We start from the raw sequence: 15168 nt of genomic DNA on the forward strand, positions 1-15168 counted from the left end.
CCACTTTATTGCGCATCTCACAGCTTCCCCTCTGTAACACATCGTCTCACAGGCTCCCCTTCATACCAATACTATTTGCACTCTTGCACTCTTGTTGCACATGCTCCACTTTTTCACCCCTGTTGCACACCACTGGCTAAATGTCGAGTCATGCTTAACACCATTTTCTATGACTGCCAATCGAAATGCACAAGGCCCCCGCTGAATACCACAGTACTTCAACAACTGGCCACAATTAGGTTGCAGGTCAGGTTGAGTAGGGCAAATCAAAATTAAGGGACGGCAGCTCTACACAGGGGCTAGCTAAAGAGAAAATGTGCTCTGAAATGTGTGCCACACAGTAGCTTTAAAAGGTGGGTCTGAAGCTGCACACCTTTTGATAACAAATGCCTCAGTTTTGTCTGTGCTAATTTGGTCCTAAAATATCCACTTATAAACAATGAGTAGTTCACGAAAGAGTGCAGGCAGGGCATTCATTGGAAAAAAGCCTGGCCACCTCCACTAACACGAAACCTGGGGAGAGGCAAAGCATGCAGTGTATAGTAAGTGTATGATGCAGTTTTGATGATGCAGTTTCGAAGTTATGATGAAGTGTGTAATGCGGTTTTGATGCTGAGCGCTAGGCGTCTTAGTCCTTGGCGCTTTGGCATTTTTGCTCACGGAGACGAAATCGTTGGGTGGTAGAGGTATACAGCTTTGCTATAAAAGTCTCGTGACTTTGAAGCAAGTAGCATTGTAGCACAAGGCATTGGAAAACAAGTGTGTTGGTGTGTTCTTTTAGTACGCGTTTTTGCCTATGGAGATAAAGCATTCTAGCGCGGGGCATTGAAAACAAATTTCCTGTGTGTTCCTTTAGTACGTGTTAAGTTCTAGCATGAGGCATTGGAAAACGAGTGTTCCGGGGTTTTAGAGCTGCGACCACACAAGACACCGACAGCCCGAGCACCTAAGGCGCATTCACCGAATAACACTTGGCCCACCCACAAGCTGCCAGCGCTAACGGCTTCCCGTCTCCCCGAGAAAGAGCAAAGAGAAGAGGGCTGTTATATGCAGGGTGCAAGAATGAAGATGCGGCAGCTAGTGGAGGATGCTGCTGCAAGTGCATCGCAGCACTTCCCCAGCAGGGGGCCACAGTCATGCGAGGAAGCAGTTAGTCAAGAGGCCCACACGAGGTGAGATGTCGGGGTAGACTGGATCATCCAGCCGCGGTGGCCCTGCCCCGGTGTCACTGGTCAGGCTCGCTGCGGCCACCGTGGGCGGTGGGGGTGGCCCCGGTGGCACCCGTGCCCTGCCCATGCTGCCCACCGAGCTGGCCACGCTAGACCGACGGCTCTGCTCCGACTCAGCTGAGGAGAAGGAGGAGGGGACAGGAAGAGAGGGGGAGGGAGAGAGAAAGAGGAAGGACAACCAAGGCCACCTGTTAGTGGCAGTTGCAATCAAGCAGCATTCCGAGAAACTGCAATCGTGAAACAGAACTTGCAGTGAAAACACAGCCATTCAAAGGAAGCATTCAAGTCACCCGAGCTTTAGGTAAGATGTCAGTCATCAAGCGAGCTGCCACGGTTTCATGCTATGCAGCCCTAACCTGGCAGCAAGTTGCGAAATGAACAACACATGGTGAAGGCGATGGGGGTTTTTGCTCCTCTGTATGGTACTGCCGCCCACTTCACCTCTCCGCACACAGTGCAGGTGCAGAAGTATACAGGACACTGAGGAGGATGTTAGCACATCCCTTCCTCTTTGCGTACACCTGCACTTCCTCAAACAACACCCAATCAGCAACAGATGTGACCATCCCACACAGCCCACAAATGCCGCACCACTTAGGACTACTTCAGCATGAAGCATCTACATCGTCTGAAGCGTCATCATCTTCAGCGTCAGCATCTACATCATCTGAAGTCTGAAGCATCTACATCAACAACAGCCACAGCCTCAGTATAGCGAAAGGTGGCTGCCCACACGAGTACACCACAGTCACCCGGCCACAAAATTCTACAACACTACTAGGCACTCAGCAGCATTCGATTGGACATTACTGTTTTTGTATTAATGACTCATAGGAGGCACTGAGGTGTCCTCAAACTTTTAAAGCGACAGCTTCCTCAGTGTGACTGAATAGACTGGCTGGTTGACCGAAAAGCTCTGGCAACATCTCTGGACACACGGCACGTGCATGAAACTGGGCTTCCATTGTGTCAAACCCCTTACTTGAAAATTGCGAAAAAAGAATGGTTCTAGATAAGACAGTGCATGCATTAATCATGAAGAAGGAGTACAATAGTATATTTTCATCTCATAAACCACGTATCAGTATACATTTAGATCATTTGTAGACGCGTTTACTTAGTGCGCAAAAACTCGTTGCATGGGTTCATTCTTTGTTTGCGATTTGGGTCTTTGAACGTTTGACGGTCAATTGGACGCACTTTGAGCGAAGGCTTCGACGCACTTTTAACGCAGTTTCGATGTTAGAAAACTTTCACTCTTCTTTCAACTTTCTTTCTGAAGGCATGGTAAAGTTTTTTTTCATTGGTCTTTCGTTTCGTATCTTCCATTCGTCTCGCTGACCAGCAGTGCCACAATCCCAGCGCACTACTTCGGGGTGCAAAGCTATTTCCAGGGCCACATGGACACGGGAAAGCACATGAAGGAAAGAGTAAGCGGAACAGTAAGTCCCCATAACATTACAATCATGGCAGAAGCAGCTGCTTTGACAAGTAAAAAAAGTGAGACAGCAGACGAGGTAACGCAGAACGGAAGCAATGCCGTGGGCAACATTTTTCTTCTTATTGAGCACAAAATGAAGCACTACCGAGCACGAAGGGTGATGGACGATGAGTAACAAAACAAAACATCTAATTCAAATGTATATTTCGTTTTGTTGCCCTTCTCGTCCATCGTCCTAGTGTTCGGTGGCGCTTCATTATCGCCTCAACATAGAGTACCAACTGACCTCCTTTGCTGCTTCATTCATTTTCTTGTTTGTGTTGCATGCAGCGTTTAAAAATTCCTGACGGACAAATTTTATAATGGCCGTATAGCTTTTTATTGATAAAGCAACTTTAAATAATCTTATAATAAAAATATTACTTTTTTCACAGCAACAGGCAACTTTTGAGCATGTTCAAGAGCGACGCCATCTAGGGTTGGCACACTTCCCAGCGTACTAATGATGTCGCGCTTGTGTGGCAGAAACTTATATAGTATACACATTAGCGCCGTACTATTCCCCTCTAGAATATTCTAGCACGAAACTCCATGGTTCAAACAGCACAGTGTCTGTGGTTACGCCACCACATTTAAAAGCAACTGCAAGACTGTTTCAAGTTCCGATGGTTCGTGGTATTGGTTTTGTCATCGATTTCACCTTCTCTACCCCATCTGTTGCACCGTGATTAGCCACACACACTTCAGAGAAATAGATAAAAAGTACAGTGGAATCTCGTTAAGCCGTACCTGCACTAACCGTAGTTTCTTTTTATACGCAGTTAAGCCGAATCCCTGACTCTGTTTCCCTTTAACCTAACGCACTCGGATAAACCGTAGTGCCGGTTAGTACGTACTTTCTTCGCTTCCCCGTCAGGTACGGTTTAAACGTACATGTTCAAACGTAGAGTGCCAAAATTTACTAGACAAACACACAGTAAAGGGACGAACAGAACAGTTGACTTGCAGTAAAGCTTTTCTGAAGGTAAAAAGGTGGCCTCCATTGCTCACCGAGAAAGGACGAACCAGACGTAGCCGAGGTGGACTTGGCTGAGCGCATGTCGAGGCGCGGGTCGACCACGCTGGCCAGAGGGTCCATGTCCTGGGCGTGGTAAGGCAGCGACTCTGCCGCCTGGTTCACTTGCTCCACGTTGAGCTCCAGGTAAGCCATGGTGGCGCGCACAAACGAGCCAAGCCCAAGCCGGCCCAAGCCAAGCCGGCGCCCCCGCTGTGCAGGCCGCTTCACTCACGAGCTGCTGCCACGCGCTGCATGCTGAGCTGCCGTGCAGCGATATCCTCAAGCCTGTTCCCAGCACCTGCGCCCTGGAAGATGAATGTATTGCAGAGTCAATTTTGCCTTCAAAAAACACACACTGAGCCACACTGTAGTGGAGGGCTCCGGATTAATTTCGACCACTTGAGGATCGTGTGCTGAAATCTTGGCACACGGGTGTTTTCGTTTTTCGCCTCAACCAGAAAAGTAGCCACCGAGGCCGCGATCGAACCCGCAGTGTTCTTGGGCTCAGCAGCCCAAACGCCTCAGCCACTGAGCCATCATGGCGGGTGGATTCCACCTTTGGAACCCAGGCGAATAAAGCTGTTACGCCGATATAGGGCGATGCCTGCCTAATGTAGACAAATGGGTGTGAGGTCTCTACAAAGCTTAAAATGCCAGCAAGTTTATTTAGTAAAACCCTTGAATGAAACTGCTCAAACTCGGTGACTCAAATGGCGCTGACGTAATGCATACTAAATTTTTGCAGCTCGATCTTTGAGAATTGTACAGCGCACATTTCTTCATTAGTTTTTTTTTTTTTCCTACCAGGGTGTTTGAAAAGTTTTAATTTGAAAGAATTAAATTTCTCCTTAAAATTCAGCATCGGTGTGTGGTACCTGCATTCTGGGCGATTTTTATTGACACTTTGATAAACATACAAGGAAGCTTAGAAAAGTGGCAAAAATTTGTCATGGTGTCAGGCTGCAGTGGGTACTGTCATAATGTTATAGATACATCATATCTTTATGCATATCGCAATCATTTCAGTAGATGCCTGGGGTGCTCCACAGAAAGATGCAAGGGTAACCAACGGAGGCATTATCCCTGCCTCACAGAAAATCTAACGGCATTCAGTCTGTTAATGACTTTCCAGGCGAGTGAAATTCGGTGATCAAATCCATTAGGGCAACACACTCACATTAACTTCTGGCACAAATCCGCATTCCCAAAGTAGAGCACTATAGTACAGCAGGTATGATGGCATTTACCGATAATATAAAGAATCGTGAAAATACTGAATTGTCCAAGTAGTGTGATACAAGCAATTCAAAGAAGAAATTAATTTTTCTTCCCCATTTGTATGCTGTTTAAAGCATGGTGACCGTGACCACATTTCCCATAGTTCCAGCATGGTAGTGTTGTTGCCTCAACGATGGCAGATAGTTCCTGTCGTAGTCTGGTGGTCGATGACAGTGGTGATAACTATGGGCCGTTTGGTGTTTCAAGCTTTCAATATGTATCATAAAAGTATGGCGACCATGATTGAATAAGTTATGCAGGACTCAAAGTAAGTCCTTGCCTTCGATCCTCTCACATGCGAAAAAGTGCTTCTTGCTTTCACTGCTGGCTTCTTACTTGGGCACGTATATTTCGCAATATACTTCTAATATATATATAAAATTTATAATAGTATATTTAATATAATACAAAATAATATATTTAATATATTTCATTTATATACATGTAGAAAGGCATGCCCATTTTTAATGACATCAAGTGTGAATGTTATTTGCTTGGAATGACAATAAACCTCCTGCTAGACAGAAATGTAACCGTACCCGAAAGAGAACCTTGGCTGAGGCATTCTCTGTCACCACGTTCAACTCCCGGCAAAACACACAACTAAAATTAAAACTAAAACAATGACGACTACTGGTAGCACTTAGGCAATGCAGGTTTTTGGATTATGACATCAAAAGATTGAACCGAAAGGATATGTTTCTAAAAAGCTTCCACATATATTACTGTACATTTCAATGCCGTTTGCTAACTGTTAACTTAAGACAAACGTTTAACTTCCACTGACCCCTTTCAGTTTTTTTTTCGTGACATCACAAGCAATAAGGCACGATAGATTGTATGGAAAGCAATCATTGTTTTGCCGCTTTTGGTATTTTTTGAGTTAGCAATCAACTTCTGCTTCTGAAAGTTGTACATTTCTACTCTCAGCACTGCAACTTACTGGACCAAGCCAACTTGTTTTTACACTTTGGCGTCAACCCTTGGTCATGTTTATCCGATGAAGGAAAAACTCTCAGTAATTTGAAATGATCTTTATTAATTTATTATAAATATTTGCTCATGCTCAATCTTCACAGGGACCTCGCAAGCCATGCTTTGTTGTGTTTCACATCACGGCGATAGCAGTACTCGCTCGTATAGTTCAAAATATCTGCCCTCATCTCTCTGACATAATCGGTGTTGACATTTTGGAGGTTGCAGGCGGATACAAATTTTCATTTGTTCCACCTATATTGATTCCCATTCTGTCTTTCACATAGCTGGTCCCAGGAGCAATTTCAATGATTTCGAACCCTCAACCTATACCAGCTCCGAATGGCAACTGAAAGGTCAACAACCTCGTGGTCTTTCCTCTGCCTGTGTGGCCAGGATACACAAACAAAAAGAATAGATATAGCTTCTATGCACAATATTGTTACCGGAAAGAGGTGCAAGGTATGCACTACGTATTTACAAGGCAGCAGCGAGTGCCGCAAGAGCAAACGTAGAGGCCACTGACATGAACTGCTCAGGCCCAGTCAACAACGTCTTCCTTTTTGTCAATCATCACCTTGACATCGACATGGGAGAGGGATATTCAAATCAACTTTCATTCAAATTCAGATTCAAATCAGCTTTCAAAATCAACTTCTTTATTTCTTTGTAGATTTTGATGAAAATTGGCACAGCAACTGGAAATGCTCCTGCGATAACAACATAAAAATTTCGAAGTAATATTTTGAAAACTTCCTCATTTATAAAATTTTCTTTCAGTTCAGCATGTACCGAGCTTGAGCGGCGAATAAAACACGATAGAAAACTTGTTAGAAGTGCTTTGCATTCCCAAATAAACAGACGAGGTCGTCACAGTCTTAGTTTTTTTTTTTTTTTTTACAGCGCAATGTTTTTCAGTTTTCAGTTCGTTAGAGGTCAATGCACAACAAGCATGTTGACTGTGAACGACTACTTGAATAAAAAAAATTACTTTACAGGTAATTACAGATGGGCTTTACAGGAGGGCTTCACAGGTGGGAGATAGTTTCTTTGCTATTGTGGGAGCTCGATACTGCTAAAATTCATTCAGGGGCTCCAAATTAAGGGAAAACCAAAGACTGAATAACTCCTTGTTTTAATTGAAAGATCACACTATTCAAAAATACTTTGGCTTTTGTTTGACAGAAAGCGACACTTCCATTGTTCAGAAATAAACAAAGCTGTTTCGTGTTTCTGCTCCTTTATAATGTCTCTTGAAGTGTCCATGAGGTTGGTAACTTGTTGCACGAATGCAAGTTGATCTCTTGGTGATTCATGACCCAGCTAGGCATGTCTTGAGAGGGAGGAGTTTCGGTATTGAGTCACTGACAGGCAAAGGGAGCATCTAAGGCTGGCTTAGATCAAGGAACAGGTGGGGTCCGACTGGAGTTTCGTATGGAAGACATGTTTGACTTAAGCAGGGTGTACGTAGGTTTGAATTTGGGGGGGGGGTATCTCAGATGAGGCGCGCCGTAGTGGAGGGCTTCGGATTAATTTTGACCACCTGGGAATCTTTATAACAGGCGCCGAAATCTCGAACACACGGGTGTTTTTGCTTTCCGCCTCCTTCAGAAAAGCGGCCGCCACGGCCAGGAATTGAACTCGCATCCTTGGGCTGAACAACACAACGCCTTAGCCACTGAGCCACCGCAGCGGGTGTTTATAGTACAACTGAAGGGAGAAATTGAGCATGAGTGCCCTCTTGCTTGTTGGAGGGCTGATTTGGGGATTGCCGCAAGTTTGTAGCTGGCAACTCCGAAGAGATCGGGGTTTCCACTTCAAAGTGACCGTGGCAGGGCTTAGGACATAGGGTGTTTCATCAGACACTTAATCGAGCGTGTGGAGCACTTGGAATTAATCATAGGGCAGCCTGGAAGTCTGCGTATTTTGTTGGTGAACGGGGAAAGTTGTGGGAAAGATTTGAAAAGAACGTGCAACTTGGACAATTTGAAATGACGTGTAATAGTGGGGTTACAGAAACTGCATGAATTCTTGTTGAGAATTGTAACTGAAGAATAATTTGCGACGAAATAGACACTTTGCTTCACCTACCAGTGCCGCACCTCTGCGTTAAGTTGGCAATGTTTGCATAACGTTGCGAGGTGCAATCTCCACACCTTAAAGTGGGAATATTTATTATAGCGCGAGCGCGAACATCGAATGTCTATAGAAGGAGAATAAAATAAAAGGCGCGCTATAAGCACTCATCACACTTAATTTCACCAACTGTCGTGCACGCCTTTTTTTTTTTCTTGAGAAGCACGCGGGAATCAGCAATAAATACGCAATTTGTCAAACAGGAGACAAAACTACGTTAAACTGCAACGATCAAGCTCGAATACGCCACTGGCATCAAAGCGCGCGGTTAACGGACGATCCAGTGAAGTCGAGATAGTTTAGGATCGCGGAAACATGTCTCGGGAAAACCAATTCTCTATGTTACGTTTCAGGCGATAGTGCTACTGCAACAGCGCACACACACCGCTGGCGCTAGGGAGGTGTTGAATGCACACGCATTCGGTAGATCACTGAAAGTACGCCTATCTCGCTGTCGTTTACACTATCGGCCGTGGCAATGAGTTGCTGGTTACGAGTTGAAGCCGATCGGGAAGGAATTTGTTCGATTCGGGAGAATTGGCACGCGGTAAAAATTTCTGTACAAGTAGCGCGTCTTGCCTTACGCTGCCATCTGCTCGTGACATGCCACAGCCGGTCGTAAATTATGGCATCACATCGGGTCTTGCCGTTTTTCTTTTTCTTTTTTTTGTTATCCCTACGCCTGTCTCGGGTCCAACGGGCTTGCCTCCCACAGCCGCTGCGTGCCGCATTTGGTCGCGGCGATGAAAACGGTAATTAAGACGTAAATACAGGACTCGTTACCTTCAGCGTGTGTGCGCGCGGCACCCCATACTGGGAGCCCAGCGTATCCTTGGCCGCGCCTCGCCGTAGGCGACGTGGATCAGAGCAGCATTTGGCAGCCGTCGTTGAGTGGCTTACGCACCTTGATCGCACTCGCAGATTGCTTGGAAAAGTGTGACGGAACGTCCACAATCCTCGCGATGACGGATCCAACACCGGCGGCCGTGCTTTAGGGCGAAAGAATGACTTCGCCCCGTTGTTCCATAACACAGGATATGACAGACGACATTATGGAGGCCGACGGCTGTTGCGCTTGTAGCGCCGCCTGGGGTAAAACTAAACCTTAGCTACGCAAAAGTTAACACAAAAACGAAACACCTGGGGTGATCATTTTTAGTTCATGAACAATAAATGCATCATTAATTTATTAAAAATAAGAAATAATAGCCCACTTTGTTAATTTTTGAGAAATTTTAAATATGGTCTATCACATTCAACCCACTCTTTCTGAACATGAAGGAAAGAACCTCGGAGGAAATGAACTGTGGAAAGAGCAGATATTTCTCTGGATCTTTCTTCCACGCTCCTGAACCAGTTCACAGCAGTTCAGTGCATTAGTATGCCCAGCTGCCCGGAACTTTTTTCGCCTGCTAAAGTCTGTACCATTTACCTTGGTGTGCACCCCCTGCAGCAAAAGTATATTGAACTAGAAGTATTCTAGTTCACTATAGCAAAAGTCTGGAACAAGCCGAGCACTCGTTCGCACCGCCGGCTAAAGTTCACACGCCGCGTGCTGCGCTACTGTTGTCTACTGAAAGTGTTCACTGAAAGCTCTCCTCGTGTTCGAGCGATATCGAGGATACTACGTACACTAGTAGACACGCGCGGTGATTTATACGCGTCATTGGTCCTTTTTGCAGAGCTAAGGTCAGCAATTTGTCATCCAGTGAGGTAGAGCCATGGCCCATGAGTAGAAACAACGCCGCTGTTGCTTCTTCACTGATGGCGCATACCCACGTGCGGAAGCAGGCAGAACACGGGGAGAAAATTCTGACCGTCCTCTTCAAAGTTACATGGTGTGCCATCCGCTCTTCTTTAGCAAAACTACGAGCTGATGGAAGAGCTTGATTGCATTGTTTTTACGTTCTTACTGTCCTTACCAAGTTCTCCGAAAGGATTACAAATGCATGCATGTAAAACCCTGTGCATGTTTCCAGCTGCAATGATCGATCGAGTCAGGTTTTATGCGACCCTGCTGGAAAATCATTTGATGTTCTTTTTTTTATTTTCAAACCAATGTATTTGATGACGGTTGTTTTCAATCATGGTAAAACTGCGCAGCTAGAGGCAGGACGCAAAGGAAGAAACACGCATACAGGACATGGTAAAACAGCGCAGCTAGAGACCGTCATGTCTCCAGCCCGCGCTGTTTTACCATGATTCATTGCTCCAACCAACGAGCCCTCATTCAAGCACTGACAAGTTTGTTTTCATTACCGAGATACTTGGAAATTTCTGACGGGCTGAGATTGTGGCTTGTGCTGGCCATGGTGGTGGCTATCGCTTCTGGCTACGGCTTTGGCTATCATTTTGTCTCCTTTCTGTCGACCGTCGGGCAGCGCTAAGCCTAATTATAGCCGGCGAGACGCCAGCTATGCACCGCTAAAAAGAAACACATTTCTCGGAGGCATGCCGCGGGGCAAGCCCAGAGGCCGGCGGGAGACCGGCGACGTAGTCAAGTGGCAGATCATCGAGCTCTGGGAGGCGGGCGTTAAGAACAAGAGCGAGATCGCGCGCAGATTGCACTTGTCGTGGACGGCCGTCAACCTCTGGGTGCAGCGCTGGGAGAGCGAGGGCCACCTGAACGTGCGTCCCCGCTCGGGCCGGCCGCGCACGACGTCCGGCGACGACGAGACGACCGTGAACACGTACACGGCCTTCTACGGCACCGGCACCCCCAAGACGGCCGTGCAAGTCAAGATGGAGCGCGCAGACGATCGGCTCGCCCCGCCTCCGGCGTTCCCGGCCGTCACGCCAGCCTGCGGGGACAACAACAACGCCGCTCCTTCCGGGAACGGCCCGTTGCCGCTGCTGCCCTTGCGGCAGCTTTCGGATCCCAGCTGCTTCGTGAACCACCAGAGCGCCTTCAAGCGCAGCTTCGAGAACGGCGCCGATCCCCACCACCCGGCCGAGAGGCACGAAGAAGTGGTCGGTCTCGACCCGCCGCCTCCCCAGCGGCTCAGCCTCGCCACCCAAACGGACGGCGTCAGCACGACGCCGCCGTCCGAAGTCGCCGGGTAACGAGGCCCCAGGAAGTGCGATCAACTTAACTTATTGTGGGAATTTCATTGTTGCGTCCGCGCTGTGATTGGTGCGGGAACGAACGAAATGACGCGCGCATCGCTAGTCGCGAGTAATCTCGCATTTGCACGACGACATCGTGTCACTCGATCAAGGGACGGTGAAAGTGGTAGAGGTGGCGAAGCCGCTGAAATGCTGACTGCACGTCGGATTGAGTGGCCGTAGATAGCGACACATTCCAAAGTGCTGAGTTTCGTGGTTTGTACTACAGTCCCCGTCGAATGCCGAGTAGTATTGTGTAAATAGTGTGCATGCTTGAAGCAAACTTGTCAGAATTGAACGTTTTTCTTTTTTTGTGGTGGCCAGTCATTTTAGAATGGTGTTCCTCGGTGCGAACAATGTAGGTCTTTTTTTGAGACATAAGTACAGTCGGGGACTTAATTTTGCAGACCACGCGAGCGCGTGGCAAAAGCCACCGATGCGCGCTCTGGAGGCCCGGCGCCTGTTGTCGAGACCGCCGCGGCGCGCATGCGCGTCCTGTTTTACTCGCAGGCACGCCGATTTTCTCGCTTCCTGCAGGGGTGCTGCAACGGTCACTCAAGCACCGCATAGCGACGCCTTTGTAGCATTCCTTCTTCCAGATGTCACATTTGGGGCCTGACGTGACGATTGCGAGTGCTTTGGCGCAAGTGCGGCTCGCGTGCTGATAAACACTTGCGCGTGATGTTTTATTTGTTTGTTTTGTGCTTTATCGTTTATAGACGATGAGACTAGCGGCTTGCGAACGGCGTCCCCGAATGAAGCTCGTACGAAGCACAGCCTCACGGTACCGCGCTACTGACGACGAAATGCCAGCTATATGAATAGCGAACCTTTATTCACCTTGTTTATTGTGTAATTTGGCCGTTGAACAAATATTCCAGCTCGATCTCCGCTGCCCAGTAAGTAGGCGAATTGCAAGTTTGATTAAAGAAATCCTCTGTTTTATTTTAATGTCTACTTCCTTACTTAAAAATGATTGTAAGGCATACCCATATGTATTGTCTGTTCGTTCGGCGCGTCGGCATTATTCAAAACGGCACCTCGGGTTCCCGTCGAAGAACGCCATAACCTTATTCGTTACTTTTCGCCGTAATAATAATGGCTACTTAGGGCCTTTCGAATGTGTTGTCAATAATGAACGGGTGTTTAACCACTGAAAAACAATCAGCTTGTCCTCCTGCTTTCTTGCTGACCTTGTCCTTCCGCTCCGCTGGGCATCTGAAAGGTGGATTTTTTCTGATGGAGGCGAAAAGAGAAAATGCTCAAGTGTGTTCGGGATTTCGGCGCATGTTACACATGCCAGGTAATCAAAATTAATCCGGAGCTTTCAACTACGATGCGCCTTATCGGCTTTGTAGCATCGGAGCGTTAAAACCTAATAATCAATCAATGGAAGCCGACCTTGAAGAATTGCTCCGGCCTTGAAGCAATTCATCCCCGTAGGAATGAATTCCTCGGCTAACAGCATCTCTTGGCCTATTAGTAAGCCGGCAAAGGTCCCTTTGAAAAACAGCTTCTTAAAAGTAGCGAATAATTTTACGGCATTCAATGTGAGGCCGAGGTGCCATTTTTACAGATGTAACGGGCAGAGCGAACAGACAATTTATGTGAGTACGTATTTCTATCATTTTTAAGTAATGAAGTAGTAAGCAAAAACATCGAAATAATTTTTTCATCAAACTTGCAAATCGCCTACTTTATGGGCAGCGGAGAGCGAGCTGGAATATTTGTTCAGTGGCCAAATTACACAATAAACAAGGTGAATAAAGGTTCGCTATTCATATAGCTAGCATTTCGTCATCGGTAGCGCGGTACCGTGAGACGGTGCTTCGTACGCGCTTCATTCGGGGACGCCGTTCGCAAGCCGCTAGTCTCATCGTCTATAAACGATAAAGCACAAAACAAACAAATAAAACATGACGCGCAAGTGTTTATCAGGACGCGAGCAGCACTTGCGCCAAAGTCCTCGCAATCGTCACGTTAGGCCCCAAATGTGCCATCGGGAAGAAAGGAATGCTACAAAGGCGTCGCTATGCGGTGCTTGAGTGACCGTTGCATCACCCCTGCAGGAAGCGAGAAAATCGGCGTGCCTGCGAGTAAAACAGGACGCGCATGCGCGCCGCGGCGGTCTCGACAACAGGCGCCGGGCCTCCAGAGCGCGCATCGGTGGCTTTTGCCACGCGCTCGCGTGGTCTGCAAAATTAAGTCCCCCACTGTACACTATACGTGCGTGTGTTCGTGTGCGGCGTCCCGCTTATTGCGGCTTTTATTTATACAGTACATTTTTAGCGCGCCGTTGCTTAATTGCTATGGAATTTAGATTGTATTGTACGTCATTGCCTGTGCTGTACTCCTACTATATACCCGGTGATTTTAATATATTTACACAGCATTGTCAAATAAATGTGATACCTGCTCAGATCTACGTTCATCGCAAATTGCCTAACGCAAAGAACTCCAATTCAGCAATAAACGCGCCCAAACTTTGTAAGTGGGCAACTAAGTGACACTGCGTAGGTTAAAAAGAATCGCAAACTTTGTTTTTTAAGCTATTACCAGCTATTAATCAGTATTACTTAGTTTGCAAACTGTTACTCCATGCAGAAGACGTAAAGCTCCTGCTTTACTAGCACGTTGAAGCAGGCAAAATAAAATCAGTCCAGCGAGCCACAGGAAAGCTTGCTGTATAGTTTCATTTGTGTGGAGATATTCCAGGTCGTCGGGCCGATGCAGTGAGGTCATTGAAACAGACAATGGAAATTTTTTTTTTTGTAACACATTTGGAAGAACACGTCAACGTGGACAATTTATTGAACGAGTAAACACACCATTCAAGCAAACATCAACAACAACTTATTTAGGTCCACTGCAGGACGAAGATCTATCCCACTGACCTCCCTCCAACCGCTCCTGTCCTGGGCTGCTTGAGACCATCCTTTATTCGTCCTTTCATCGAGTTATTGGCCTTCCCATTCTTCTAGTCCTGTCTCTTGGTACACTGATGGTCGTCAAACATGGTAGCCCACGCCCATTTTTTTTTTTTTCATTTATTCCAGCTATTGTTTTTATTTATTTATTTATTCATACTGCAAGCCTGTTCAAATGCTCATACAGGAGTGGTACAGTGCAAAAAATACGACACATCTCTTCGAAGTTGTTTAGCATGCAAGGGCTAATGGCGATGTATATTTCTATTTCACAGGTCAACACACTTTCATTAATAATCAGAGTTAAACAATATTTCAACTTTTGCAACAAACATGTCCACAGAACGCACTTCAACAACTTTACTAGGTAATTTATTCCATGTGTAGTAAATCCAAGCATAATAAACATGAAAACACAATTGCATTTTATGTTTGGCAAATTTAAACGAGCTCGAGTCGATTGCTGCAGACAACTTATTTTAGGAATAAATACCACGATAAAATTAACATATAATGAAGGAGTCGGTAATTATACACGGACTTCCATGTTTAATTTTGCCACAAGAATTAAAAGTATTAGGAGTTTCAATACTTAGCGAAATTTTGCATATTTGGGCCGGCAACAGAAACGGGAAGCCGCAGAACACGAGCGAAAATCGTCTGCTGCGAGCCGCTGAGCAAGACTGGGACAAACAAACAAGCAAAAATGACACAATCAAGGCCTGACAAAATGCAAAACACTCGTGTAAATAATAATGTTTACATCGAGCCCTTTCCTTCCGCCAAACTGAGATTCCGCGCTAGGCAATTATTTTCACGAAAAGAAAGCGGAAGACATCAGAAGCGGAAGAGGTCAGAAAACGCCGCCGGAGCGTTTACGGGTGGCGCTGGCGTCGACACGGCCAGCGGCTCCGTCTGCGAGGCTTTCCACGTGCCGGCGGTTCAGTGCAGACGATATGACTCTTGTGGGTACCCTTGAAAACGATCATGCAGCCAAGTTACTGGCCGGGCCGGCCCTCC

At 46.5% G+C, this 15168-nt stretch overlaps 2 protein-coding genes across 3 annotated transcripts in view; one reads left to right on the forward strand and one right to left on the reverse strand.

The window, feature by feature from the left end:
* LOC144146794 (uncharacterized) overlaps positions 1-9206 on the reverse strand; it is a 40434-nt gene extending 31228 nt beyond the window's left edge. The window contains exons 1-3 of one of the 2 annotated variants that reach the window (XM_077678728.1): positions 9021-9206; positions 3721-4032; positions 1168-1346 (exon numbers count right to left, since the gene is read on the reverse strand). In XM_077678728.1, the coding sequence (XP_077534854.1) occupies positions 1168-1346; positions 3721-3880 (339 nt within the window). In that variant the 5' untranslated portion in view covers positions 3881-4032; positions 9021-9206. Of the gene's footprint in view, positions 1-1167; positions 1347-3720; positions 4033-8899 lie in introns of both variants that reach the window. The other variant, XM_077678729.1, reaches the window with a different exon arrangement.
* Positions 9207-10478: 1272 nt separating this feature from the next.
* Positions 10479-11625, forward strand: LOC144146796 (uncharacterized). Its single transcript, XM_077678731.1, has one exon. It carries the CDS (start codon positions 10568-10570, stop codon positions 11177-11179), a length of 612 nt encoding a protein of 203 aa, XP_077534857.1. The 5' UTR covers positions 10479-10567; the 3' UTR covers positions 11180-11625.
* Positions 11626-15168: the final 3543 nt, after the last annotated feature.

This window comes from Haemaphysalis longicornis, unplaced genomic scaffold (genome assembly GCF_048455015.1).
Source record: "Haemaphysalis longicornis isolate Haplotype H1 unplaced genomic scaffold, Haemaphysalis longicornis Haplotype H1 scaffold_7, whole genome shotgun sequence".
NCBI classification, from domain to species: Eukaryota; Metazoa; Arthropoda; class Arachnida; order Ixodida; family Ixodidae; genus Haemaphysalis; species Haemaphysalis longicornis.